General features: G+C 39.5%; 2 protein-coding genes and 1 non-coding gene across 3 annotated transcripts; 2 read left to right on the top strand and 1 right to left on the bottom strand.

Moving 5' to 3' along the window:
* Window positions 1-342: 342 nt before the first annotated feature.
* LOC103991166 (DNA (cytosine-5)-methyltransferase 1B-like) lies at window positions 343-11,791 on the top strand. The gene is made up of 13 exons (XM_009410524.3): window positions 343-711; window positions 2,378-2,431; window positions 5,394-6,870; window positions 7,128-8,622; window positions 8,831-8,995; window positions 9,088-9,289; window positions 9,391-9,502; window positions 9,611-9,758; window positions 9,877-10,074; window positions 10,229-10,507; window positions 10,701-10,862; window positions 11,008-11,226; window positions 11,377-11,791. The coding sequence occupies exons 2-13, from the start codon at window positions 2,398-2,400 to the stop codon at window positions 11,509-11,511; spliced, it is 4,626 nt and encodes a 1,541-aa protein (XP_009408799.3). The 5' UTR covers window positions 343-711; window positions 2,378-2,397; the 3' UTR covers window positions 11,512-11,791.
* A 5,492-nt stretch (window positions 11,792-17,283) lies between these two features.
* Window positions 17,284-22,471, top strand: LOC103991167 (transcriptional regulator STERILE APETALA-like). The gene is made up of 2 exons (XM_009410525.3): window positions 17,284-17,627; window positions 21,183-22,471. Exons 1-2 carry the CDS (start codon window positions 17,373-17,375, stop codon window positions 22,320-22,322), a joined length of 1,395 nt encoding a protein of 464 aa, XP_009408800.2. The 5' UTR covers window positions 17,284-17,372; the 3' UTR covers window positions 22,323-22,471.
* A 1,840-nt stretch (window positions 22,472-24,311) lies between these two features.
* Window positions 24,312-24,413, bottom strand: LOC135643880 (U6 spliceosomal RNA). The gene has a single exon (XR_010498371.1). It is a non-coding gene; the product is annotated as a U6 spliceosomal RNA (small nuclear RNA).
* Between the last annotated feature and the right edge of the window lie 60 nt (window positions 24,414-24,473).

Here is a 24,473-nt window from a genome sequence, read left to right as displayed (position 1 = left end):
TATATATATATATATATATATATATAAAGTTTTTAGGTTTCGGATCAGAGGGATGTGTACAAAATATATATATATATATATATATATATATATATAAAGTTTTTAGGTTTCGGATCAGAGGGATGTGTACAAAAAATCATTAGTTTTCTGATTACATGTATAACCTTTCTAAGGTATATTTATTTATAGTTGAATAATACTTTGGAAGGTTTCATATGCAAAGATCCCACTATTTGATTCCTTGCGTCAGGTAATGCCGCCGCGGGAGGTTTTCCCGCTCTTAACACTCGCAAGTGAAGGAGGACGCGAAGCCAATCCCGCCTCTACACCTGTAATGAGGCAACGGGAATAATTAGCAGCCGCCGTCCCAATCTCCATTCACACCCCTTTCGCTCCGCTCCGATACAGCTCCCCCGCCCTCTCCCGACCGTCTCCTCTGCCCAACCATCGCTTCCTCGCCAATCCCCCATCTACTTCTTGAGGTACCTCTTCGATTCTTCCTCGCATCGATTACTTGCTGTGGATCACATCACCGGACAAGCACCAGACGCTCCGCTGTCGATCTACGGTTCAATTCCTCTGTCTAGGGGGGCAATTGCTGTACCTTTCGCATCACCGTTTTTCGATTCGCGGTTATCATATCCACATCTTCTCGCTCGATTCTTCATCCAGAAGACAGAAGCATATCTTTTACAGTCTGAGGCTTTGAAGGTACATCAATTTTCCCTTGATTTATGTATCCGATGTTCGGTCTTCCGATTACTGTTCCATCTAGCTGCTCTCTCATGATTTTGCTACAAGTTGCATCTTGAATCCATAGTCGACAGGAATGCATCAGATATGCATGTGATAAATGCGAAAATTGTAGCCTTTTCTCGCTTTTACAGAAAGATATGGTTCAAGGATTTGTAAATGAAAAATCTGGAATCCATTCATCTTTTTCTTCTTTCACCATGTTTTGTAAACAGAAACCTTATCGTGTTAGACATCCCTGTTGAATGCTACATAAAAGGTCGTGCTAGGATAACTTTATCTCTTTGTCTTGGATCTGGATTTGCAAGATATGTGCGAGGCCCATTATGCAGTAATATGTTCGGATATATGAAAGTACTTGGAAATTGTTTGTTTGTTTGGAATGATTTTGTGATGTCAATAGCTTGCACAGTTCTTCTTTTTCGGAGTTTAACTCTCTGCTGAAGTTTTCAAAGGATAACAAGCTTATTTCTGGCTGGTTTCCTTATAAGAGTATATTCATCTTCATTTTTGTTATATGATAATTAAATTATGTAACTTTTGCACCAATTCATAGGATTTTTGCATATAGTGAATTTGCATGTACAGCATAACATATTCCTCCTATGTCTAATGTACCAGGTTCAAAAACTTCAAGTTTGAAGTTTGAAGTCAGCAAGATTCTTTTTGCCAATAAGGTCATCATGTTGCCTGTTTTACTGATTAATGACTGTGGAACAGTTCTGCTACCGAAAACATATGCCAAGGAGCAATGCTTTGAATTCTTCATTTGTGAAACCTTGCAAATGCTCTGAACTTTTCAAAATTTTGATAAATACATAATGCACAAATTTGGAAGGAAGTAGACATCATTTAGCTAGATATAAGTTCTGATATGTTAGATGTAAGGTAGATCTTAAACTAGTATATGCTTAGAGCATTTATTTAATCTAACAAGACTTCTAAATATATTGATATACAATATGTATGAATTTGGAGTTTCTGCTTAATATTTCGCATGTGTGTTCAAAAAGAAATTGTGACCTATTATAAATTATATTTCTGATCATGAGCCATATTAATTAAATTATACATGCTCATTATGCAAAGATTACAGCAATAAACACAAAGCATGTACTTATTAATTGTGTGTTCATGCTGTTTAGTGCCATGCTTTCTGAAAAATTGCCATGTTAGATTGTTAATACTCTGGTGTGTACATGTCCATGCTTCAGTCAATGTCAAATTCATTGACAAGCCTAACATGAATTTAAAGACAAGTACTGATATAGGGTGTGCTTTAAGGTCACAATGAACTTGTCTCACTTATCTCAGAAGACAGTTCTATCCACCTATCTCATATTTTAATATCAGTGCTCTTTTTGGTTTTATGAGATAAATTTTCGTTTTTTAATTGACATAACCAGCCAAGCAGTCACTTGAAATTAAAGTTGAAAGCTATAGTGCAATTTTTTTCACCTTTTGTTGCAACATGATCCTTTCAAGATAAGTCATCTTTTGCAGCTTATTGATACATTTCATACAAACAAATGGATCTGTAGTGTCCTATTTTTTCACATGTAAAGCCTTTTCTTGTTAATGATCATTTTGAATTTTTCTTGACATGTGCTATTTTTATGTACAGGCTTAGAGAACAAGGATATTATGGCTAGAAATGCTGATGGTGTTGATTCTACAGGTTGACTCTAAATCATTTGTTGAGTTAACGATGTTCAATGCTAACTTTACTAGACCTTTGTGTTCACAAGAGAATGCTCAAAATATTATAATTTTCACATTCATATGAAATGGAGCTCATCCTTGATCTCTGTAGGATGGACCGTTTCTAATTTGGTGAAGTTTTTTCATTTCAGTCCCATTGGTTGTTCAATGATGATGGTTCTGCATATTGATGCATAAATAAAATAGGCATGTGGCCTCTTATTTATGTTATTATAACATTATACTAAGAATACTACATAAGGTATCCCAAATTTAATCAAGATTTATGCATCTGTTTCAATTAGTTAATTATATTAATTGAGTGTAAGTTGAGAGCTTGCTAAATATGTTGAGCAATATCTTCATTTTTTGCTAACTTTAAAGGAATCTAGTAAAACTGATGTAAGGTGCTTAAGATTTATAATTTGGCAGCACTTCCATAATTTAACATATACCAATACAAGCCATCATGGACTTTCTGTTTGTCTGTGAGTGCATAGGATTAACTCCTTGATTTTTTGGCATGCTGTTTAATGAAATTATGCAGTGGCATTGCTTATGTTGCCTGATAGGAGCTGGTACAGTTAACATGCCCAACTTTTGTGTGGAAGATTAATTTGCATATGTTAAATCATCAAAGGTTGCAACATTGCAGTAAGTTTGTTAGAGAAAGATACCCTTAATTATAAGCCATCCTAGAAATGGATTGAATTGTGCTGTCATTTGAAAATCAGCTTTTTGTGTCTCCACATCCTCCAGTGACTCTGACCACATGACTTTTGGTATCAAGCATTACCCTAGTCAAATTTATAAATGGTGTGTGATGGTCATCTAACAAATTAGCAATTAAGGGTATTTGTGATTATTTGAAGAGTGAAGACTGCAGGCACCATTGCGGGTGCAACAAGCTCAAAGCGCACCACTGACATAAAATTACATTATAAAAAAAAATTGATTTCTTAATGAGATTTCAAATACTAAATATACATATATAGAATTAAGTTAGCACATAAGTTCCATGTGAAATGATGACTTGCAATTTCAAATATAAAAATGAAATTTAGTCATGCTTGACCTATACAATATAAAAATATTTAAAATAACAAAAACTGACAGGATCATCCATCATCAACAATATTATTAATAAAAAGTTGGGATACTAAGGATATTCACAGAAAAAAATTGGGTCAAAAAGTTTTATTAAGATTGATTTAAGTTAATTTGATTCATTAACTTGGGTGTTAAATTATATCAATTGCTAAAAAAGACTCTTTATTGTAAATCAACCACTCAAGACCTTTGCTAAGCAACTGCAGTAGCGGCCAAAAGCTTACCGCAATTGCCACGGGCCAAAAAGGCAATTAGCATCCGCTATGCTTGTAGGCCACCACCTTTTGTCATTACGATGGTTATTGTTAGCCATTCAACCATCTCTTAACTATTAACAAAACATTCGCTTCACATTCCTGATTTAACTATTTACACCAAAATTTAAGTGAAATTGAGAAATCACAATATAAAAACGTTTTTAGCAGTTTTTATGACCAATTTATTTCTATGTTCATGATTTTGCAATTTTTTAATAGTTCCCATTATGAAATCTTTCTGCATCCATCACTTCTATGGGTGTCTATTTATGGTAATAATTACTTTGTCCCATAGACTGAATTTTGGAGCCTTGGGTCGTAATCTCTGGATTCATTATATCAAAGCTCTCTTCGTAGTAGTCTCTAGTTAAACTCTTCCTCACCCTTTGGTTATGCAATCATCAAACTCTCTTGCCTCGTTTTGTCATAATTTCCTCCACATGGATTATGTCGTTGCTAATCAACATATGCCACACACTGTATGAAATCCTAATGATCTATGCAATAGTTTCTTATGTAAGGCTCAAGCACCACTCTGTCAACTTTAATATTCCTTTGTCCCACAGACTGCCTTATCACCTTGTTGTACCTGAAATCCAATTATGATTGATTATTTGACTGCCATTGTTCACCTAATGTCTTTCATGGCCTCCATCAGAATGCTTTTCTCTTTCATTTTGACATACTCATTTCCAGTGGCCGATCAATTTTTTCCATCTTCTTAGCCACCCTCGAGACATTTTATTTTGATCTTGTCAAGCTGTTGATTCCAAGTTTCTCAAGTTTAATCATGGATGTGATTCATTTTCACGTTCAGGTCTCATCCACTTATTCACATGAATGGCGATGGCATCTTCTTCGTTGTTTGTTTGATGGTATACATAGAAGGCTTGACCAAACTTGTGTTTAAAGATTTTATAATTCCCTTTAGAGCTTGTGTTGGAGGAAAAATTATAATAGTTAAATTAGGTCAAATATAGTCTGTACTTCTGTAACTAGACCTAGTCAATGAGCTTTCCTTGTCTAGTGCATACAATCATTGTGCTAAGCAAATTCCATTTATCTGCCCACATCAGTATTAGGGAACTTTGGATTTTGCTTATTAATAGGCAATATAGCTTTAAAGGTACTTGTTTATGGGTTTGTATGAGGCCCTAGCTGGGCATGCACTAAAGACAATGAGGTAAGATCATGTACTAATAAATAGAACATTAGTAGTCATCTTCTTTGAGTGATCACAATGGGTCTTTCGTTGTGATTTTTTTGGAAATTATTTTGCTCTTGTATGTGGAAGTTGTTTTCTCCAAGCTATAGATGAGAATATCCATGTTTTAGTTGTGATTCTTATTTTGTTTTCACATACTTTCTTTTTAAGAATATTCACCTAAACATTTTCTTCTATTTGTTTGTTACTCTTTCTGTATGCTTCTGTTTTTCTTTTCCTTTGACGAAACTTCAACTAAACATTTCCTTAGCAACTAAACTTCAACAAATTATTCTAATTTAGGAATATTTGTTCTGCTTCTAGTCCTTGGCATATTGTCATGATTAAAGATTTAACTGGCTTTTCAGGTATAAAGAGGAAGGTCAGAGGGAGACCTTCCAAAAAGAAAGAGAAAATAACAAATGACTCATCTACGGAACAAGAAGCAGTGGCAAGTTTTATTGAGGATCTTGGTAACAACCTTGAGAATGGTGAAGAGGTTGTCACTCGCAAGAGGCCAAAGCGAGCAGCTGCCTGTTCAAATTTCAAAGAGAAACACATAAAGTTATCTGATGGATCTTTGTTAGTTGAGATAAAGAAAAATCAAGTAGAGAAAGATGAGATTGTTGCAGTTCAGATGACCAAACTTGGACCAGATGATATCCCACCATGTAGAAAGCTTGTGGATTTTATCTTGCATGATGCTGATGGAAACATGCAACCATTTGAAATGTCTGAAATAGATGATATTTTCATAACTGCTGTTGTTATGCCCTTGGATGATAATTTGGAAAAAGTGAAAGAAAGAGGAATAAAATGTGAAGGATTTGGGCGGATAGAATCTTGGTCAATTTCTGGTTATGATGATGGATCACCAGTAATTTGGCTCTCAACTAACTCTGCTGACTATGAATGTGTGAAGCCTGCAAGCATTTATAGGAAATTTTATGATCTTTTTCATGAGAAGGCCAGCATATGTGTGGAAATTTACAGAAAACTCGCCAGATCGGTTGGTGGAAATCCAGACTTGAGTCTGGAAGAGTTGATTGCTGCAGTACTCCGTTCAGTTGGTGGAACCAAGAGCTTTTCTAGTGGATTAACTAGTAGAGATTTTGTTATCTCTCTTGGTGATTTTGTATACAACCAACTAGTTGGATTAGATGAGACTTCAGGAAACAATGATGTCCAGTTGGCTACACTACCAACTCTTGTTGCTTTGAGAGATAAATGCAGAAGAAGAACAGCATTTAACAAATCATCAAATATCCCTAATGGGAGTTTGAAGATCAAGGAAGGAGACAAAATGGAGGTCATTGAAGATGAGGATGTGAAATTAGCACGCCTTTTGCAGGAAGAAGAGGATTGGAAATCAATGAGGCAGCGAAGGGGTCGTCGTGCTATGACTTCTCAAAAGAACATCTACATAAAGATCAGTGAGGCAGAAATAGCTAATGATTATCCCTTGCCTTCATATTACATACCTTCTGTCCAAGAAACGGATGAATATATCTTTTTTGACAGTGATAGTGTGTCCTATCTTGATCTTCCGAAAAGAGTTCTTAACAATTGGGCTTTGTATAACTCTGACTCGAGACTCATTTCTTTGGAACTTCTCCCAATGAAACCTTGTGCAGAGGTCGATGTGATGATTTTTGGATCTGGGATAATGAGAGAAGATGATGGTAGTGGGTACTTTTTCGAGACTGGCTCAGGCCAGTCTTCTTTGAGTGTATCTGAATGTGTGGATAATGAAGGGATTCCAGTCTATCTGAGTGCAATAAAGGAATGGATGATTGAGTTTGGCTCTTCAATGATTTTCATCTCAATTCGGACAGATATGGCCTGGTATTACTTATCAATGATTCAATGATCTTTCTTGATCCCATAATACATGCTATTTTCCTTATTCTTGAACAAAGTAGAATTGATTTACTCTTATGAGCTGTCTAATGTTCCATACCGCGTACACTATAAGTAATATAATATAAGCAAGGTCTTGAGCATTACAGGGTCATGTTTATCCTACCTTGCAGTACCATTTTAGTTGAATATATTCTTAGTTTAATGACATTCTTGGTACTATGTATGTCTTTTGATCACAGGTACAGGCTAGGGAAACCATCCAAGAAATATGCTCCGTGGTATGAACCAGTCCTTAAAACTGCAAGACTTGCCATTAGTATAATCACTTTGTTGAAAGAACAAAGCAGGGCTTCAAAGCTTTCTTTCATCGATGTGATCAAGAAAGTGGCGGAGTTTGACAAAAGCCATCCTGCTTATGTATCATCGAATATGGCACTGGTTGAGAGATATGTTGTTGTACATGGGCAGATTATTCTTCAACAATTTGCTGAATACCCAGATGAGACAATTCGGAAGTGTGCTTTTGTAATGCGCCTTTCAGAGAAGATGGAAGAGAGACATCATACCAAACTTGTCATGAAGAAAAGAGTTACAATGCAGAAAGAAGCAAACTTAAACCCAAATGCGGTAGTAAAACCTCTTTTGTCTAAGAGAAAGGTGATGAGAGCTACTACAACAAGGCTCATCAATAAGATTTGGGGAGATTACTATTCTATTCATTTTCCTGAGGATTCAAAGGATAGCGAAGCTCATGATTCTAAAGAAGTTGAGGAGCAGCAAGATACCGAAGAGGAAGAAGCAGACGATGACAGCATATTGGTTGATGAGGAAAAGGCTTCAACATCATGCTCATTTATGCACTCTGGTAAGTTTAAACCTGCATCTAAGGAAACAAAGTGGGAAGGGGAGCCAACTGGCAAAATGGACTCTGGGGAAGCTCTTTACAAATGTGCATTTGTTCATGGGCATTGGGTTGCTGTTGGTAGAGCAGCAATTGTTGAAGCTAATGAATTATCAGAAGTGCCAGCTATATTGTTTCTGGAGTATATGTTTGAAAAGCATGATGGTACAAAAATGTTACATGGAAGGGTGATGCAGAAGGGGTTAGAGACTATTCTTGGAAATGCAGCAGATGAGAGGGAGGTCTTCCTTACCAATAACTGTATGGAAATTGAATTAGGATATATTAGGGAACCTGTAAGTGTGGAAATCCAGTCACGACAATGGGGACACAAGTTCAGGAAGGAGTATGCAAATGCTGATAAGATCGATAGGGGAAAGGCAGAAGAGAGAAAAAAGAAAGGACTACCAGTGGAATTCTACTGTAAAAGCTTATATTGGCCAGAGAGGGGTGGGTTCTTTACTCTTCCTTATAAAAGTTTGGGCCTTGGAACCGGTGTTTGTGACTCATGTGAACAAAAGGTTTCCCAGCAAGATGAATTTCTAATAAGCTCCAAGACTTGTTTTATCTATAAAAAGTCTGAGTACAATGTGCATGACTTTCTGTACATCAGACCTCAATTTTTTGCTAAGGAAAAGGAGGAGGATGGTGGAACACACAAGGCTGGTAGAAATGTGGGACTAAAAGCATTTGTAGTGTGCCATTTGTTGGAAATTCAGACATCTCTAGGATGTAAGGAACCTACCCCAAAATCAACCCAGGTTAGAGTAGGGAGATTTTACAGGCCAGAAGATGTTTCTACAACAAAAGGCTATAGTTCTGATATTAGAGAAGTAAGCCTCTCTCTCTCTCTCTCTCTCTCTCTCTCTCTCTCTCTCTCTCATAATTTTCACTTTCTTATTCTATTGGATTATAGATGTAACGTTATGTAGAAGTACATTGTTGGACAGTAGAAAATAATCAAGCGTCTTAGTTAACCATTCTTTGCAATTTGGTTCCACCAAAACTCATTGTAGAACTCTTTGAATGAATGAAATCCAGGTCTATTACAGTGAAGAGGTTCTGATGGTACCTGTAGAAATGATAGAAGGTAAATGTGTCGTCCGAAGGAAAATTGATTTTCCAAATATGGAGCCTCCTTTTATAATGGATCATGTATTCTTCTGTGAGTATGCTTATGATCCTGTTAAAGGATCCCTTAAGCAGGTATTCCATTTAATCTTAAGTTGATTAGCCTCACTCTGAAACTTTTCTGGCCATCGTTTATTTGACTGGATAACATCATGCTTGACATGCAGTTGTCTGCGAATGTAAAGCTTATCTCATTGAGAAAGCACACAGCTTCTTCTGCTTCAAAAAGGTTAAAGGGTAAGGAGAAGTGTAAAGAAAATATGCAAGATGACTCTGATCAACAGAAAGGTCTGCACAAAGAAAATTGCTTGGCTACTTTAGATATTTTTGCTGGTTGCGGAGGCTTGTCAGAGGGATTGCAGAAATCCGGTAAGCCCTTAATTCTATATACTTATTTAAGTTTGAAGATTAAGGAGGTGGTATTTTGACATTCATGGAAGAGATAAATCATTCAAGTTTCAAAACCTCAGGTGTTTCATTTACAAAATGGGCAATCGAATATGAACAACCAGCTGGTGAAGCGTTTAGTGTTAATCATCCGGAAGCATTGGTGTTTATAGACAATTGCAATGTTATCTTGAGGTGAGTTGTTTTGTAAATAATCTGTGTATTCACCTCCTCGGCAACTACCAAATTGGATCCACATATTTGTTTACTTGTTATCAATAACTTGCATGGATTTAAATGCAGGGCGATAATGGAAAGGTGTGGGGATGCAGACGATTGCAACTCGACACCTGAGGCTGCAGAGTTGGCAGCTGCATTCGACGATGAGAAGATTAAGAATCTGCCAGTGCCTGGTGAAGTAGATTTTATAAACGGAGGCCCTCCATGTCAGGTCAGCTTTTTATGTATCTGCCAAATGCCATCTTATCGGCTGTTAGAAGTTGTTAAAAGTCTTCTTGAAGTCTAGAACGTAAAGTTGCCTTTACACTCGTGTCTTTTTCGTTTGTCAGGGATTTTCTGGCATGAATAGATTTAATCAGAGCACTTGGAGTAAAGTTCAGTGTGAGATGATTTTGGCATTTCTTTCTTTTGCCGAATATTTTCGGCCAAGGTACTTCCTTTTGGAGAATGTCAGGAACTTTGTATCTTTCAACAAAGGACAAACATTCAGATTGACTCTAGCTTCACTTCTAGCTATGGGTTATCAGGTATGGATCACCTTCTATTTTCTTGGTAAAATGCCAAATCATACTATCATATCGATTCTTGGATGTCTTGATCTGTTTAGTCAAGCCTGAACTTTGGTTTGGAATTCTACTACCGACTTGTGTCCATTCTCTGGACAATTTCATGGTTTTTTAGGTGCGCTTTGGTATTCTAGAAGCCGGAGCCTATGGTGTTTCACAGTCGAGGAAAAGGGCACTTATTTGGGCCGCTTCTCCAGATGAGACTCTTCCAGAGTGGCCAGAACCCATGCACGTCTTTGCTGGCTCTGAGCTTAGGATATCCATGCCTTGTGGTGTGCATTATGCTGCTGTCAAGAGCACTGCTGGAGGAGCACCATTCCGATCGATAACTGTTCGTGATACAATTGGGGATCTCCCACCGGTGCAGAATGGAGCTTCCAAATCTCCTATTGACGTAATCATTCTCCCTCCCTTTTAATTCGTATAACTGATGCCCAAAATTGCTTTGCATCTCTCTATTATTATTATTATTTTTTGTCAGTTCGTGAAAATTTAGTCAAGTCTAGTTTCACTCATGGAATGTGCTTAAGTAGCCCGCTGTAGTTCCTTGATGCATCTCAATTTGCTCTCGTCTATTTTCATTGTAGTATGGAAGTGAGCCTACTTCTTGGTTCCAAAAGCAAATAAGAGGGAACACGATGGTTCTAAATGATCACATATCAAAAGAGATGAATGAGTTAAATCTCGTAAGATGTCAGCATATCCCAAAGCGTGCAGGTGCTGACTGGCATGATCTCCCAGATGAAAAGGTGATCCCTTCTTTTATGTCCATGTCTCCATAAAGTTCACTCTATGATTTTACTGCAACTATTTCTAGCACAACTGGACTGTTACTTCATCATGATCAATGTCAACTCGATGATTGATAATTCAGCTATTCTTGGCCCACATCAGGTTAAATTATCAAGTGGTCAGACAGTTGATCTGATACCTTGGTGCCTACCAAACACAGCAAAAAGGCATAACCAGTGGAAAGGTCTGTTTGGAAGGTTGGATTGGGAAGGGAACTTTCCTACTTCAATCACAGATCCCCAACCGATGGGTAAGGTGGGAATGTGCTTTCATCCTGAACAAGATAGGATTATTACGGTCCGTGAGTGTGCACGATCTCAGGTACGCTCTTCCTCATATTTGGTTGCATATAATTTGATCGATATGACACTCAAATGACATATGATTTGGGTCATATGGTGGTGTTAACATTGGAGGGCATACTGGATCCTTTCTTGTTCTCTCTGACAGCAGCCATGGTAATGGTTGCAGGGTTTTCCCGATGGCTATCGGTTTTCTGGGAGCATACAGAACAAGCACAGACAAATTGGGAATGCTGTGCCGCCGCCACTTGCATACGCACTCGGGAGAAAGCTCAAGGAAGCTGTGGAATCAAAGCGACCGTGAGCGTCTATCGAGCATTGCCAATGCACCATATTTTGGTTCTGGCTGCTCCCTGCAAGTATACAGTATACACAGCCCGAATCTTGGTGTCTTCGCTACAGGTTCTACAGCTGATGATGTTAGCTTCTATTCATCTGATGCCTCACCTTAGTAGGGTCGGCTTTCTACAAGTTCTATATGTGAGGAACTATGCTGATCATTATTATTCAAGTGTGGCATAAGGGATTCTTTTCCATGTCATTCAGATAGGTTGTCATAAAAAAATAAATAAATAAGATTTATATGTAAGGAACTTGGATTGGTGTTTTATGCAGGTTATATGGACACCAAAAAATGCAAATATCTTAATTACTTTAATGAGTTATGTATTAGAAAAAATATTATTGAAAAAAATAAATTATGATAAAATTATCATGATATATTATTATGATTTTAAATTATAGAAATTATGATAATATATTATCATGATTCTATCAATAATAAAGATCATGATCTTAATGTCATTTTTAAATTATGAAATAATTTAGTGAATATTTTATATTTATTATTGATTAAAAAATTATGTAATTATTATATTTTGTAATATCTCTTTTGTGTATATAAATTCATATTTATTATCAATTAAAATTCAACTAGTCATTTTTTCTCATAGTATCAAAGCTATAGTTACTTCAACAAGTTTTTTCTTTCTCTTTGATCCTCTCTTTGTTATGGTTGAAAATAGCATTACAACTTCTATTGAGCTTTATGCTCTTACAAGTCTCTCTTTCTTATAAGTTATTTCATATCTTTTTCTTCTTCACTTAATATCTCTTCAACTAGTTATTCATCTTATATTACCCTAACTTCTTTATTCTTAAAAATACTATTGTCTCCGTTGTCGTCTAAGATTTTCTTAAACTCATATCCACAAACTATATCTTTTGGTATACTTAATTTTATTTTTTTTTAATTAATTATGATTTTATGGGTTATGTAGATGACATCATCACTTGCCCTCTACAAATGATTAAAGCGAATAATTTTAAAATTATTAATCCAAAAGATACTTTTTGATCCATCAAGATCATCTTCTTAGAAGTGTTATCATTGTCTTTCTCTATTTTTAAATCATTCTCTATGTAGTCTCTACAAAATCCTCTTATGAAGTGTGGTCCAAGTTTGCAATAATACATGCTAACCAATCTCGTGGTCGCCTCATGTAACTTCGAGAAACTCTTTTCAAACTTTTTAAAGGTACAAAATATATTTCTAACTATATGTGGGCTATAGTCGATGCAGTTGATGCACCTCTTGATGATTAAGAGATCATTTTTTATACATTAAATAGTCTTAGTTCATATTATAAGGAGATATCAATTGCAATTCGTACTTGTGATAGTCCTATATCTTTTGAAAAACTTCATAATAAGCTTTTTGACTATGAAGCTTATCTTAAGTGAGAGTCACTACCTTTTGCTTTTATTATTGTTAATTTTGCTAGTAAAACTTATTCTAACAACAAAGGTAAGATTCACAACCAGTAAAACAATCGTTCAAACAATTATTCTGGAGGCAACATGTAACAATGTCACAACAAAAGTGATAACAAATCTAATCAACAATTCAACAACAAAGTCACATGTCAAATATGTGACTTGCAAGGCCATGTTGCTAAGAAACGTCGTCGCTTGCAAGCTACTATGTCATAGATGTTTCAGCCTTCATACCTATCTTATTTTTCATATTCTACTACACCACATACTTGGTTTTTATTACCACTACCACGTGCTCACTTTGTTGCTTAATCTTTTCAACATTCATCAAATTAACTTATTGATTCTAGGGCTTCTCATCATGTCATGTCTGACTTTAATAATTTATCTCTTCATTCAAATTATCATGGTTCAAATGATATTACAATGGGTGATGGTAAATGTCTCAAAAGAACTTATACCGGTTCTACAAACCTTCACTATTCTTCAAAATTCTTTTTACTTTTCTGATGTTCTACGCGTTCCTGATATGAAGAAGAATATAATATCTATCTCTAAAATATGTTCTTCTAATAATATTTCTATTGAATTCTAACCCTCTTCATTTATTATGAAGGATCTTAATAGGGGAGCACATCTCATGGAGGGGCTCAATATAGATGAAGTTTGTGAGTGGCTAATTGTTGCACTATCCAAATCGATCTTTGTTTTAGCCACCATCGAAGCTCCATTTCAAAAATGGCATAACCGCTTAGGGTATTTTTTTTTAAGGTTCTAAATCATATTATTCATTCTTACAATTTATCTTTATCATCATCATCTTACCATTCATTTTCGTGTAACTCGTGCAAATTACAATAAAATGCATAAGCTTCCATCTTCTAAATCCTCTCTCATAAATAATTCACCTCTTGAACTTATATATTCTGATATTTGGGGTTTTTCATCAATATAATCTCATAATGGATTTAACTACTGTCTTATTTTTGTTAACAATTTCATAAAATACATATGGTTATTTCTCATGAAGTAAAAATATGAAGTATTCATCATTTTTCTAAAGTTAAAATTTACTGTTGAAAAGTTCTTTGAATGACCTATTATTTCATTTTACTCTTATAATAATAGTGAATTTCAAAAGCTTGGTAACTTTTTTAAAACTAATGAAATCTCTCACCCCTCCATATACTCTGAACATAATGGGACCATGGATTATCGTCATTAGCATATCGTCCAAACTAGCCTCACACTCTTTACTCAAACTTTCTTATTTCCTCAATTTTAGTCTAATGTATTTTTCATATTAACTTATCTTATTAATTGCATGCCCACTCCTAAACATAATTTCTAAACATTTAAAAAACTATTCGAATTGACTCTTAACTATAGTAAATTATGCGTTATTAGGTGTCTATGTTATCCATGTTTAAAACTTTATATGCATAATAAACTAGAAGCTTGATCAAAACCATATATATTTTTTTATATTCCACTAATCAAAGTGCCTTTAAATGTTTTGATCTATCAATCAAAAAAAAAAATTTATTTCTCATCATGTTGATTATGTGGAATATGGTTTTTCTTATAAATGACTTGACTCTATTTCATTTAGGCTAACTTCCAACAACTTTGTTAATTGGGTTCTCTAAATTCATGAGTCATCTTATATTATCATTTCCGTTCAAGTTGAAACATCAATCTTACCCATCAATCCAAATACTTTATCCACTCAGATCCCACCAAGTCCTTCCTCAATGGTGTATAATGAATAATATATTTTCTTATCCATCTAACTGCTCATAAGAGTGTTACACAATAAGAGAATCTACAGTAAGGTTTAGTTGACTCTATGCCAATTCATTTGATGGTTACTAGATTAAAAAATCAAGTCTTTAAACTAAATATTTTTTTTATTTTTGTAAAACAATCTCAAAATTTTATTTTAAGTCTTCCACTATTAACCAAGCCTTAAATATTCTCGAATAACGAGCAACAATATCTGAAGAATATAATGCTTTGTTATGGAATGATACATAAGACTTAGTCTTATCACATCTAGTCTTAGTTGGATTTCATAATTTTCAATCTAATAATTTATTATTTATTTATTCTCATGAAGGCATAATCATGTTTTTACTAGTTTATGCAGATAACTTAATTATTACTATTAATAAATCAATAATAATTGATTAGTTTATTCGGTAGCTTGGAAATAAGTTTTCTATCAAAGATCATAGGTCCTCCAATTATTTTCTATCAAATAATTGATTAGTAGTCCACACGATAAATGATATATTTATTTCTTAACAGAAGTATATTCATAATCTTCGTACAAAAATACTGAAAGTCAATATTATTACTATGCCAATCAATCTTCGTAAGTGTTTCTCTTTACCCTATTTGATAATGATAATCTAAACGATGCTTTCCATAAAGACGAAGGGATGAAACACTGCACCGTCGTTCGAGCGTACCAAAAGAGTTGGAAAACTCGAATGAAAAAGGATATATCGAAATGGGCCACAGATCGAGACGAGAAGGAAAATAAGCGATGGGGAAACTGGACTTCTCAATCATTCATTACCTTCAAGGGATTGGAGTGATCGAATCCGAAGCTCAGAAGGCGAAAGGTCGACCAACGATTTCCCCGTCTGTTCCCCTTTTTCTTCCATGCTTCCGATGAGACGGACTTCGCGTAGGGTAGGGAGGAGGCGGACGGTGGGTTTTTGTAACATCATGATTCGAATTTAAAGATGCAGATAGCGAATCAGTTCATAAATCAGAAAAGTCCGAGGAGCTAATTGCAAATTTTGATTTTTCTTTCGGCTTCAGCTAAACCCGAACCCCTGGAGAGCTCAGTCTCGTTGGGCCAAGTTGGCTTCGGCCTTTCTACTTCGGCCCAACCCAAACTGAACCCGAGTCGAACTCACGGTTGCGGTTGGCAATAAAAAATTGAGTCTTCGTTATCTTTTATTCTCCTTTTCGTCGTCATCCCGCTGCACGTTTGAGTGGCTTAATTGAGTCATAGTATCCATATACTAACAATCGAAATTGGAAAAATATTCCTCAAATAAGGTAATATTTCTTTAAATATAAGGGTTAGGATGCAATAGCATTTCAGATTTTCTAACTTGAATGTTGCAGAAACCTTATTCTTTCACCGATGTTAAGAAGAAGTTCGTTCGTTCGGAAGGAAGAAGAGTCGGAAGGGTGCTATATATCAAGAGACGAGCTGCATTGGTTTTGCATGTGCAGTTTGCACGCATGCATGAAAACCACACGTAAGGCAGAATCATCAAAGATGCGATTCGCAATTGCCGTATGAGCATCGGGTTTCATCGCACCATTTCTCAGATGGGTGATCGAGTTACGTGCTCGTGACATAGGGTGGGCGTTGACTTGTTGCTGCAACTTCGACGGCCATCAAAACCTACGTCCTCCCTCTCTTATATACACATCTCTCATGATCGGGGACCAACCACATAGACATAGTGAGAGTAAACAGGACCTGAGACCTGAGAGAAGACGAGGGCACAGTGCTTCCGGCGACCAAGACCTAAGCCAAAGAGAAGGACTAAACAGAGACAGAAGCCAGCAATACGGCGCTTCTGGCAATTATCTCAGAGAGAGAGAGAGAGAGAGAGAGAGAGAGAGAGAGAGAGAGGGGGGGGTCAAACTCGATTGGAAGGCGATCTAATGTGTCGCTTCCTGGTACGTACATCACCTTCTCCCCTGGCTGCGAAATGCTCACCCTCACCGGATTCACGTTCCATGGCTGTCTCCCACGATGAACTCGTGAAAACAGCCTCACCAATTTCACTCTGTGCTGATCCGGTTCTGTATGCATACAGAACCATACTGTTACTGTTACTGCTCCGAAGCGCAGAGAGAGAGAGAGAGAGATGTCGTCCTTAGCTCCAGTCTCCAGACTTCAGTGACATTATACTACCAAATAAGCTACTCACGTTGCTAATCTCTTGAGAGAAGCCCTTTTATGGATCTCAGGATCAAGTTTTTATAAATTAATCGTAATTTAATATATATTTATGAAAGAACAACAATTGAAGAAAAGGACAGCAGTATCCTTTCAATGATATGGGAAACAAAATTTTAATACGAGGCAGACATGCAATTCCATTATATTGGTTATATCGAATTATATATATATATATATATATATATATATATATATATAATAAGGTACAAGCAGTAGCACTGGAATAAATAAATAAAACCGAAACCAATCCATAAATAACGGAAGCTGAGAAAACGATGCAACGACGCCTATAAAACACCGGGTTTTGTAAACTACACGTCCGGCAAATCTCCGCCTTCTCCTTCTCCTTCTCCCTCTCCCTCAATTCTCCCTTTCCGTCTGCTCGTGTGCTGATGTCGAGGTCGCCGCAGGAACGTCGCGAACGCGACAGCGAGGGAGAGGGCGAAGAGGAGGCCGTCGCCTCCGTAAGACACGCCGTGGGCCTCGGCCGCGGCACCGGTGGTCCCTCGTCGTCGCGGCCGAGGTTGTCCGCGGAGGCGGTCTGGCCGGAGCACTTCGTCGAGGCGGTCGCTGCGCGGGTCGCCATCGACGCCGCGCGCAACGGCGGGCGGCTCGCTGCCGCTCCTGCCATCGTCGCCGTGTTCCAGGTTCTCTCTTCTCCTGCTATATATCTCCACCGTGACATCCAAGTAGAAGAATGCATCGGTTTCTATCTTTCTCATCTCGCCTTGCTAGATAGATCAGTTCCTGTTTGTTATCGGGATATCAGGAACGCAAACTAGGTTTTTGTTCTTGTTGCATTAAATATGGTTTGGAACAACGAAACCACGAAGAACACACTAACCGCTATGATTTTGGAATGACGGAACATGGAAGAATCGGCTACGAAAAATGACAATGTTGGAATAATAGATAGCACTGAGAGCAGAGCCGCTATTCCATAACGAAAGCTCCAGTAGCTTATTTCCACATATAGATTATCTCCGTAGAAGGGTTTTCTTTGGGTTATATTTGTTGTTGTCTACAGGAACACCCTTTGGAATTAGAATGGTTCCTTCTGCTGCTACTCTCTGACCGCCACTATTCTCCATATCCATGCTTCGCCTTTGCCTTCCATTTTCTTCGCTCTCGATAATGGGTGGCTGGCTTTAGCTGTACCCTTTGCTCTTTGCAGTGAAAATCTATTGCGACTCAACGTGCTCCTGCTGCCTCTCCTCACCCTGTCAGCGTTCATTATTTCTCTCTGCCCTTTTTTCTTGCACTCTGCCGTCCGATTCTGACCAGAGGTCTGCGCATAGAGCCAGTCGTGGGTGGTGGCGTGTGGTACTCTGTTCTTTTGACCCTCGCGTCGGCACCGCTTCCCGTTCGATTAACTCTACTCGACCCATCCCTGTCTCTGCTTTATTTACATTAGCGGAAAGGAACGAAATGAAAGAGAAAGCTCGGGGTTGGCGTCATGCGGCTGAGACGGTGGAAAGCAAAGGGGGGCGGGGAAAAGAAGCCAGCCAGCTACCTTCTCCCTCGCGCATCCCTTTCGTTTCCGTTTTGGGTTTTCTTTTATCGGGGTGGGAGAAGGATACAACCGCACAGCCTCTTTTCTTCCTGCTTTCAGTTCACACTATAATGGGGGTTGTGCTAATAAGTTAATATACTACAAGGAAGAAAGAGACGAGAGTTATTCGGGACCGTCCCAGAATTGTCACATGGGTTGACTGACTTCAAAAGAACGGCCTCTTGCTGTTTTCTTTTGTTTTGTTTATTCGTGGGTGGGTTGTTCTTTTATGACGTTCCTTGGAAATGAAAGTGCGGGGGAAAACAAGCTGCACGGGCTAATGTTTTTTGTTGTATGGGCGGACGAAAGCTTCGCTGCTTCCGACGATTTGGTTTGGCTCCTTCACGCCGCACCATGCATTGACCCGTCTACCTCTCTCTCTCTCTCTCTCTCTCATTGTCCTTGAGATAAGAGGGACGCATTGGCCCCAGCTGCTGGGGCCCTCTGTGGAATTCCTAATTTTTGTCCTCGACAATAAACAATCTCACAAGGGACGTCTAACACAGTCCCTATATATCCAAATCCATCCATCCGCTGCTTTCTGCTGCTGACACATCTTTTCCATCACATGTGCACCTCATTCTTAGAACCCATATCATATTATCTCCTGCGTGATTGATATGTATGATCTATATAAATCTGAAGAATAGGTGGACATTGTTCCAACTTATGGTGAGTCCTTGTGTGCCCATTTTATGTTTGTGTTTTTTATGAAAAGCCTCGAGTCGTATAATGTTTTATGTTGAGGTCAAATGTCTGGGAACAATCTGGTAGTTCCATGCTGCCAAAGCTTGTTCCAAGTCCCACCACCTTCCGACGCACATGGTCTCCCTGCAGAGTCCAACGCCGAGGAGACTTGTCGTTTAGTCGCCTTTGCTTTTTGATGATGGGATGTGAGGACCAAGCATTGGACGGAATCAGACTCGGGACTCTTTCACGGAGAAAGGAGGGTTTAGAGAGAGAGAGAGAGAGAGACACACACACACACACACACACACACACGCATGGGTGGCTCGTGAGTGGTTATAGGGCTTTGGCATGCATGCGAAGGGACGTCGACCGTCTAGCAGAGGCTGGACTTGAGCAAACATCAAACGTCATGTGTCATGGTCGCTTTACACCACCGTCACGGATCACATCTCTCTCATCAGGCGCTGATATCAGCCGCCCCGATCGGACTGGATTTTACGACGTACGAAAAAGTACGTCGTCGAGATCGCGGTTCGGATTAGGGGGAACAGCGAGCCTGGCAGCAGTACCTGTGATGTTTTGAGGTAACGCAAGGAAGCGCGAATGCTGCTCCCTTCGTTTAGGGTTCATGGGACCACCCCATAATCTAGTGGGATCGTTGGGATTAAGATGATTCTTCTCAAAATTGAATCCCTATACTTAGCTTTCTTTATCCTCTCGTGTCGTTTTGCAGCTCCCCTCCTGTTTTAGTGGCCGTCGGTCCTTGAAACACGCGAGGAGACCATCCGCTGGTTCAATGGGTGTGAAGGTGTTCGTAATCGAAAAGCCATGATATTATATTGGAAATAATAGTCATTAAAAGAAAAAATACATACAAGATAAACAATAGAGGAGACATTATGAAATTAAAAACTTACTTGTCTATATCTTCAATCCCAGGGGAATATGTTATATCTAATGAGATTTCTTATTTTTCATTATTATTGTGAGAAATCTTCACTTTCTTTTAGTTTTTATGTGATGAATTTTTTTTTATTTATCTTCTAACAATCAAAATAAGTGAAAAATTGTACCTTTTCTACTTGGAGTAAGTGGAAACAAACATTGATGAAAGGGAATGTATAACTCAAAGGAGTGATCGGATTTATCGAATTAAATTTGAGGAGAGTTAGAATCGAGTGAACGAACTGTGAGAGGTCATCATATGCACCTCGTACAGAGAAACGTACTATTGGATGCATAATAAGGTTAAGATAAAAAAAAAAAAAAAATCATAAATAATCCATCGCGCGAGCTGCACGACAAGAACGATCGAGTTGAGATGATCGAGCTCATCGTGTGGCTCCACATGATCAACCTAATGTAGCATAGCACTATGTTAATGTGAGCACTTTACAAGGGAAAATTAAGCTCGAGGGAAATGTTAGAAAATAAACTTAATTTACTATCTTATATAATCATATTAGGAATAGATATTGAAATGAAAGATTATATGGAACAAGGTCACCATGAAAAAGGTGCAAGCATTCTGAATGAATAGGTATATGACCTCTGATTCCGATATATGGATATAGATAGAAGGGTTTATGGCATAAATTGTATAGATTGTAAATAAAAAGATATAATCGTGTGAGGATCATTAAAATCCTGCCGTCATTGCTTGTGCTGAGAGCTTTTCGTTGCATGATTGGTTTCACAGCACCTCTTGCAGGTTCACCACAAGTCCAGTGTTTCCAACTTCTGCAGTCCCCCATGTAAGCAATATTATGTAGCGATTCATGCATGTTAGCTATGAAATTGTACATAAAATGTTAATCCTGCTGCATGTTTCTTTTCACGTTCTGCATAATCTTTGCACATAAAATGTCAAGGATAATTAATCGTCTACATTCTTATTCAGTGATCATTTCTAAGTTATGCTTATAGATATTATGAGACTCAATTTCATGGGAAATAGCAGGTGTGCGCCACGTGGAGGGCTGTTTCCCGTTCTGAGCTCCTGTGGAAGGACCTGGCCGGCCGCATCTGGTCCCGTCAACGCTCCTCGCTCCCGTCGTGGCGCGACGAGTTCGTCCGCCTCCACCGCACTGCCGCCAACTTCCGGGTTCGCCGCTCTGCTTACTCTCGTCTGCTGCCTCCCTCCGCTGCGCTCTCTTGCCGCCGTCTTACCCTGTCGGACCGCCACCTCGCCGCTGGCTACCGCGACGGCTCGGTCCGCTTGTTTGATCTCCCCGCCGGTCGGCCGGTCGCCACTTATCGGGCCGATCCGCACCGCGACCGACTCGGACGCTTCTCTCAGGCTGTCTCGGGCGTCGTCTTTCTCGCTGAGCCCGATGAACGCCTTGCGTTCGCTTCCCAGGACGGAGATATCCACGTGGTGAGCCTCGACGTGTCCGGAACCGTCCGGCGGGCTCACGCCGGCAACCTCGTGGAGGACGGAACGCTGGTTGACTTCACCGGAGACGATCGCCGGTGGGTGGGCTTGTTCGCGGGGGTTCCTGGCCGGTCATGGCACGTCTGGGACGCCGCCACGGAGCAGCTGGTTTATGTTGGTGGAACCTTGACGGATCCCGACGCCGTATTGGGTTGGCACATGCTCACCGACTTGTCCGGGCCGGTGGTCGGCCGCGTGAGGGTTGCCGAGCCAGAAGTTGCGGTAGGGTGCACTACTTCGAGCATGGAGGTGGTAGACCTTGATGATACCGTGACGACGCTAAACCGGCTCGATCTCCAACACGGAGCCGCCGTGGACTCGGTGGACGCGTGCGAGGGCCGGGTGATGGTGGTGGACGCGCGAGGTCTGGCGAAGGTGCACGACGTGCTGACGCTGCAGGAGATTTGCAGGTTTAGCACGTTGAGGAGGGCGGAGGAGCAGCAGCAGCAGCAGAGAGCCGTGGGCGTGGTAGGGTGCATGAACTGGGGTTACGCGTTAGTGTTCGCTGCTCGCGGGTTTCGGGTGTGGGACGCGACGACAGGTGAGTACTTGTACAGCTTTAGAGAGACGATAGGCGAGGCCGCCGCCGTGGCCGCCAGTGACCGATACGTCGTTGCTTGGGCAGACGACACGGGATTGCACCTGTGGGATTTTGGAACCATGTAAATGGAGAAACGCAAGCACGATCGGGTTCGAAAACTAGACAGAAGTTGCCGTCGCTGTTCCTTGCATCGTAAAACATATATGAGTTGGGTTGGTAAATCAAGATCTAGAATTTGTATCCTTGTGTTTGACTTTGACCAATCCAGTCAATGATGAACGTCACGATTCCAACAAGATCTAGAATCTGTATCCTTGTGTTCGACTTTGACCAATCCAGTCAATGATGAAAGCCACCGTTCCAACAAGATCTCCCCGAGGTTTCTTGAGATTGGCATATAATGGAATGGAGACCGCATGCGTTGGTGGAATAGTGTAGCTGTTTTGGGTCTCCCAACTCCACCAAGCCGACATAGAAGTTCTTCAGATTAAGCATGCCACTTCCTTCCAATCGCTCGAGACAAAATGAAGCAGGAGAAAAGGCGTGCGTAGATTTAGAAGAGCAGCAGTCCGATTCCTTTTCACCAGAATCAAGATACTTCCCTGGCAATTTTCACCTATCAAAGAAGGGTATGACGACGGCCTAGGGATGAGAAACAACCTGAAACGATCGCAGGATCGACCGGTTTGCGTTTGCTGCATCGGAGCCACTCGAATTCAAACGCGTGGAAGCCGGAGGGCATAAATAACTATTTCTGGATCTCGGTGTTCGCCTTTTTGGTGCTTGCGAAAGCACGCCTAGAAAGCCACAAAAGCCTCTCCTCCTTGGATGTTCGCTGTAAGTACGGAGCGAGCCCTTCAAACACCCGGGGAACCCCAAAAATACACCCCACCATAACTTTTGGGAGATCCATGGGAAGCCAGAATGCTGATCCCATAGTCGTATGCTCATCTGCTGCAGCGAATCAAAGAGATGAGGGAGGAGACTGCTTGCTGAAGCTGAACGTCCACCCACATGGTTCTTCCACCATGACTTGATGCATTGTTCCAGCCCTCTACGTGGCTCTTCATCCCCTCGGATTGAATGCCATGTCCACTGCGTCGACTGCAGCTCGTTTGAGACCTCGTTATCGTTAGGCTTCTGGTCCAATGACGTGCAATTCGCTTGACTCTAGGACCCTATGACGTTCTATTGGAACAGATGTTGACGCTTCTCTGCATCTGTATAGTTCTACTAGCTGCGTTCCTCTCTCTTTTGGATGCTTCTTCCTTCTTTCAAGAACAGGAAGCATTGGAGACGCAGTGTAATCATGGTTAGCTGCTTTCTCCCTCAAGTTGTGGTTTTGTCTCGTGAGAAGATGCACCATTTTCTAATCTATCTTCAGCCTACTTGTCACACTTGGCTGGTTCACTGACAGTCTGCTGCTTCTGCTTAACCAGCACTTCTTTGAGACCACTCATTTCATACCTTTGTTATCTAATGTGTTTTTTTTTTTGTCACGTTCGTCGTCGTGTATACAAAAATCGATCCCCACCAATTTTTTCTTTCATTAGCTTCAAGCATCTGCATGGAGAGAGAGAGAGAGAGAGAGAGAGAGAGAGAGAGAAAGCATAAGATGCAGCAAAAGTTTTAAGGAATCAGCTTCTTAAAGAACTTTTCCTCCAATGATCCATACATCAGATTCCATCCTTCATAAAGAATCCGGTTTGCAAGGACTCTCTTCATATTTGAATTCTCAATCCTCCAAATAATTTAAATCTGAGTAGAAACTCAAAAATATATATGAATAGTAAAATATAAGGGACCATTTGGTCAGTCGACTATTACTGTAGCCTGTAGGTTCACGAAGAATTATCCGCTTTAGGCGATGGGCATACTCGTACGGTTTTATCATTTTGGAGCATCTGAACTCCAAAAGATACCTCTGAGGGTAAGAAAGACCTGGTGAACTTATGAGCTCTTAGTTCTCATACTCTTCAACCTATGTGGGCCTAAATAATTTTATTAATGCTCCCTCCTATAGGGGAGACAAAGGCTCATAGTCAAGGTGCACAGCTCAGGAGCAAGTTTGCTCGGTCGAGGTATAGGCCTTAGGCCCTCCTTCTAGCGCCAATATAATAAGGGATCATTTCTCGATTTGTGCGTGTCATCCTTACGCAGGAGCATACTAATCTTCTTTATATCGTTTTAATTTTATTGGATGTCTCTGAAGAGAGGGAGAGAGCACTGATAAGGCCATGAGTCGTGCACTTTGGCTATGAGCTTTTGGCTCCCCT

Source organism: Musa acuminata, chromosome BXJ3-7 (genome assembly GCF_036884655.1).
Source record: "Musa acuminata AAA Group cultivar baxijiao chromosome BXJ3-7, Cavendish_Baxijiao_AAA, whole genome shotgun sequence".
Taxonomy (NCBI): Eukaryota; Viridiplantae; Streptophyta; class Magnoliopsida; order Zingiberales; family Musaceae; genus Musa; species Musa acuminata.
This window is presented reverse-complemented; position numbering and strand designations above follow the sequence as displayed.

What these genes read in the sequence shown, in the direction of transcription:
- LOC103991166 (XM_009410524.3), top strand. Translation starts at nt 2,398, where the DNA reads ATGGCTAGAAATGCTGATGGTGTTGATTCTACAG. An exon ending in ATAGTTCTGATATTAGAGAA is followed by an intron (nt 8,623 to 8,830) that starts GTAAGCCTCTCT and finishes AATGAAATCCAG; the next exon opens with GTCTATTACAGTGAAGAGGT. An exon ending in TTAAAGGATCCCTTAAGCAG is followed by an intron (nt 8,996 to 9,087) that starts GTATTCCATTTA and finishes CTTGACATGCAG; the next exon opens with TTGTCTGCGAATGTAAAGCT.
- LOC103991167 (XM_009410525.3), top strand. Translation starts at nt 17,373, where the DNA reads ATGTCGAGGTCGCCGCAGGAACGTCGCGAACGCGACAGCGAGGGAGAG. An exon ending in CCATCGTCGCCGTGTTCCAG is followed by an intron (nt 17,628 to 21,182) that starts GTTCTCTCTTCT and finishes GGGAAATAGCAG; the next exon opens with GTGTGCGCCACGTGGAGGGC.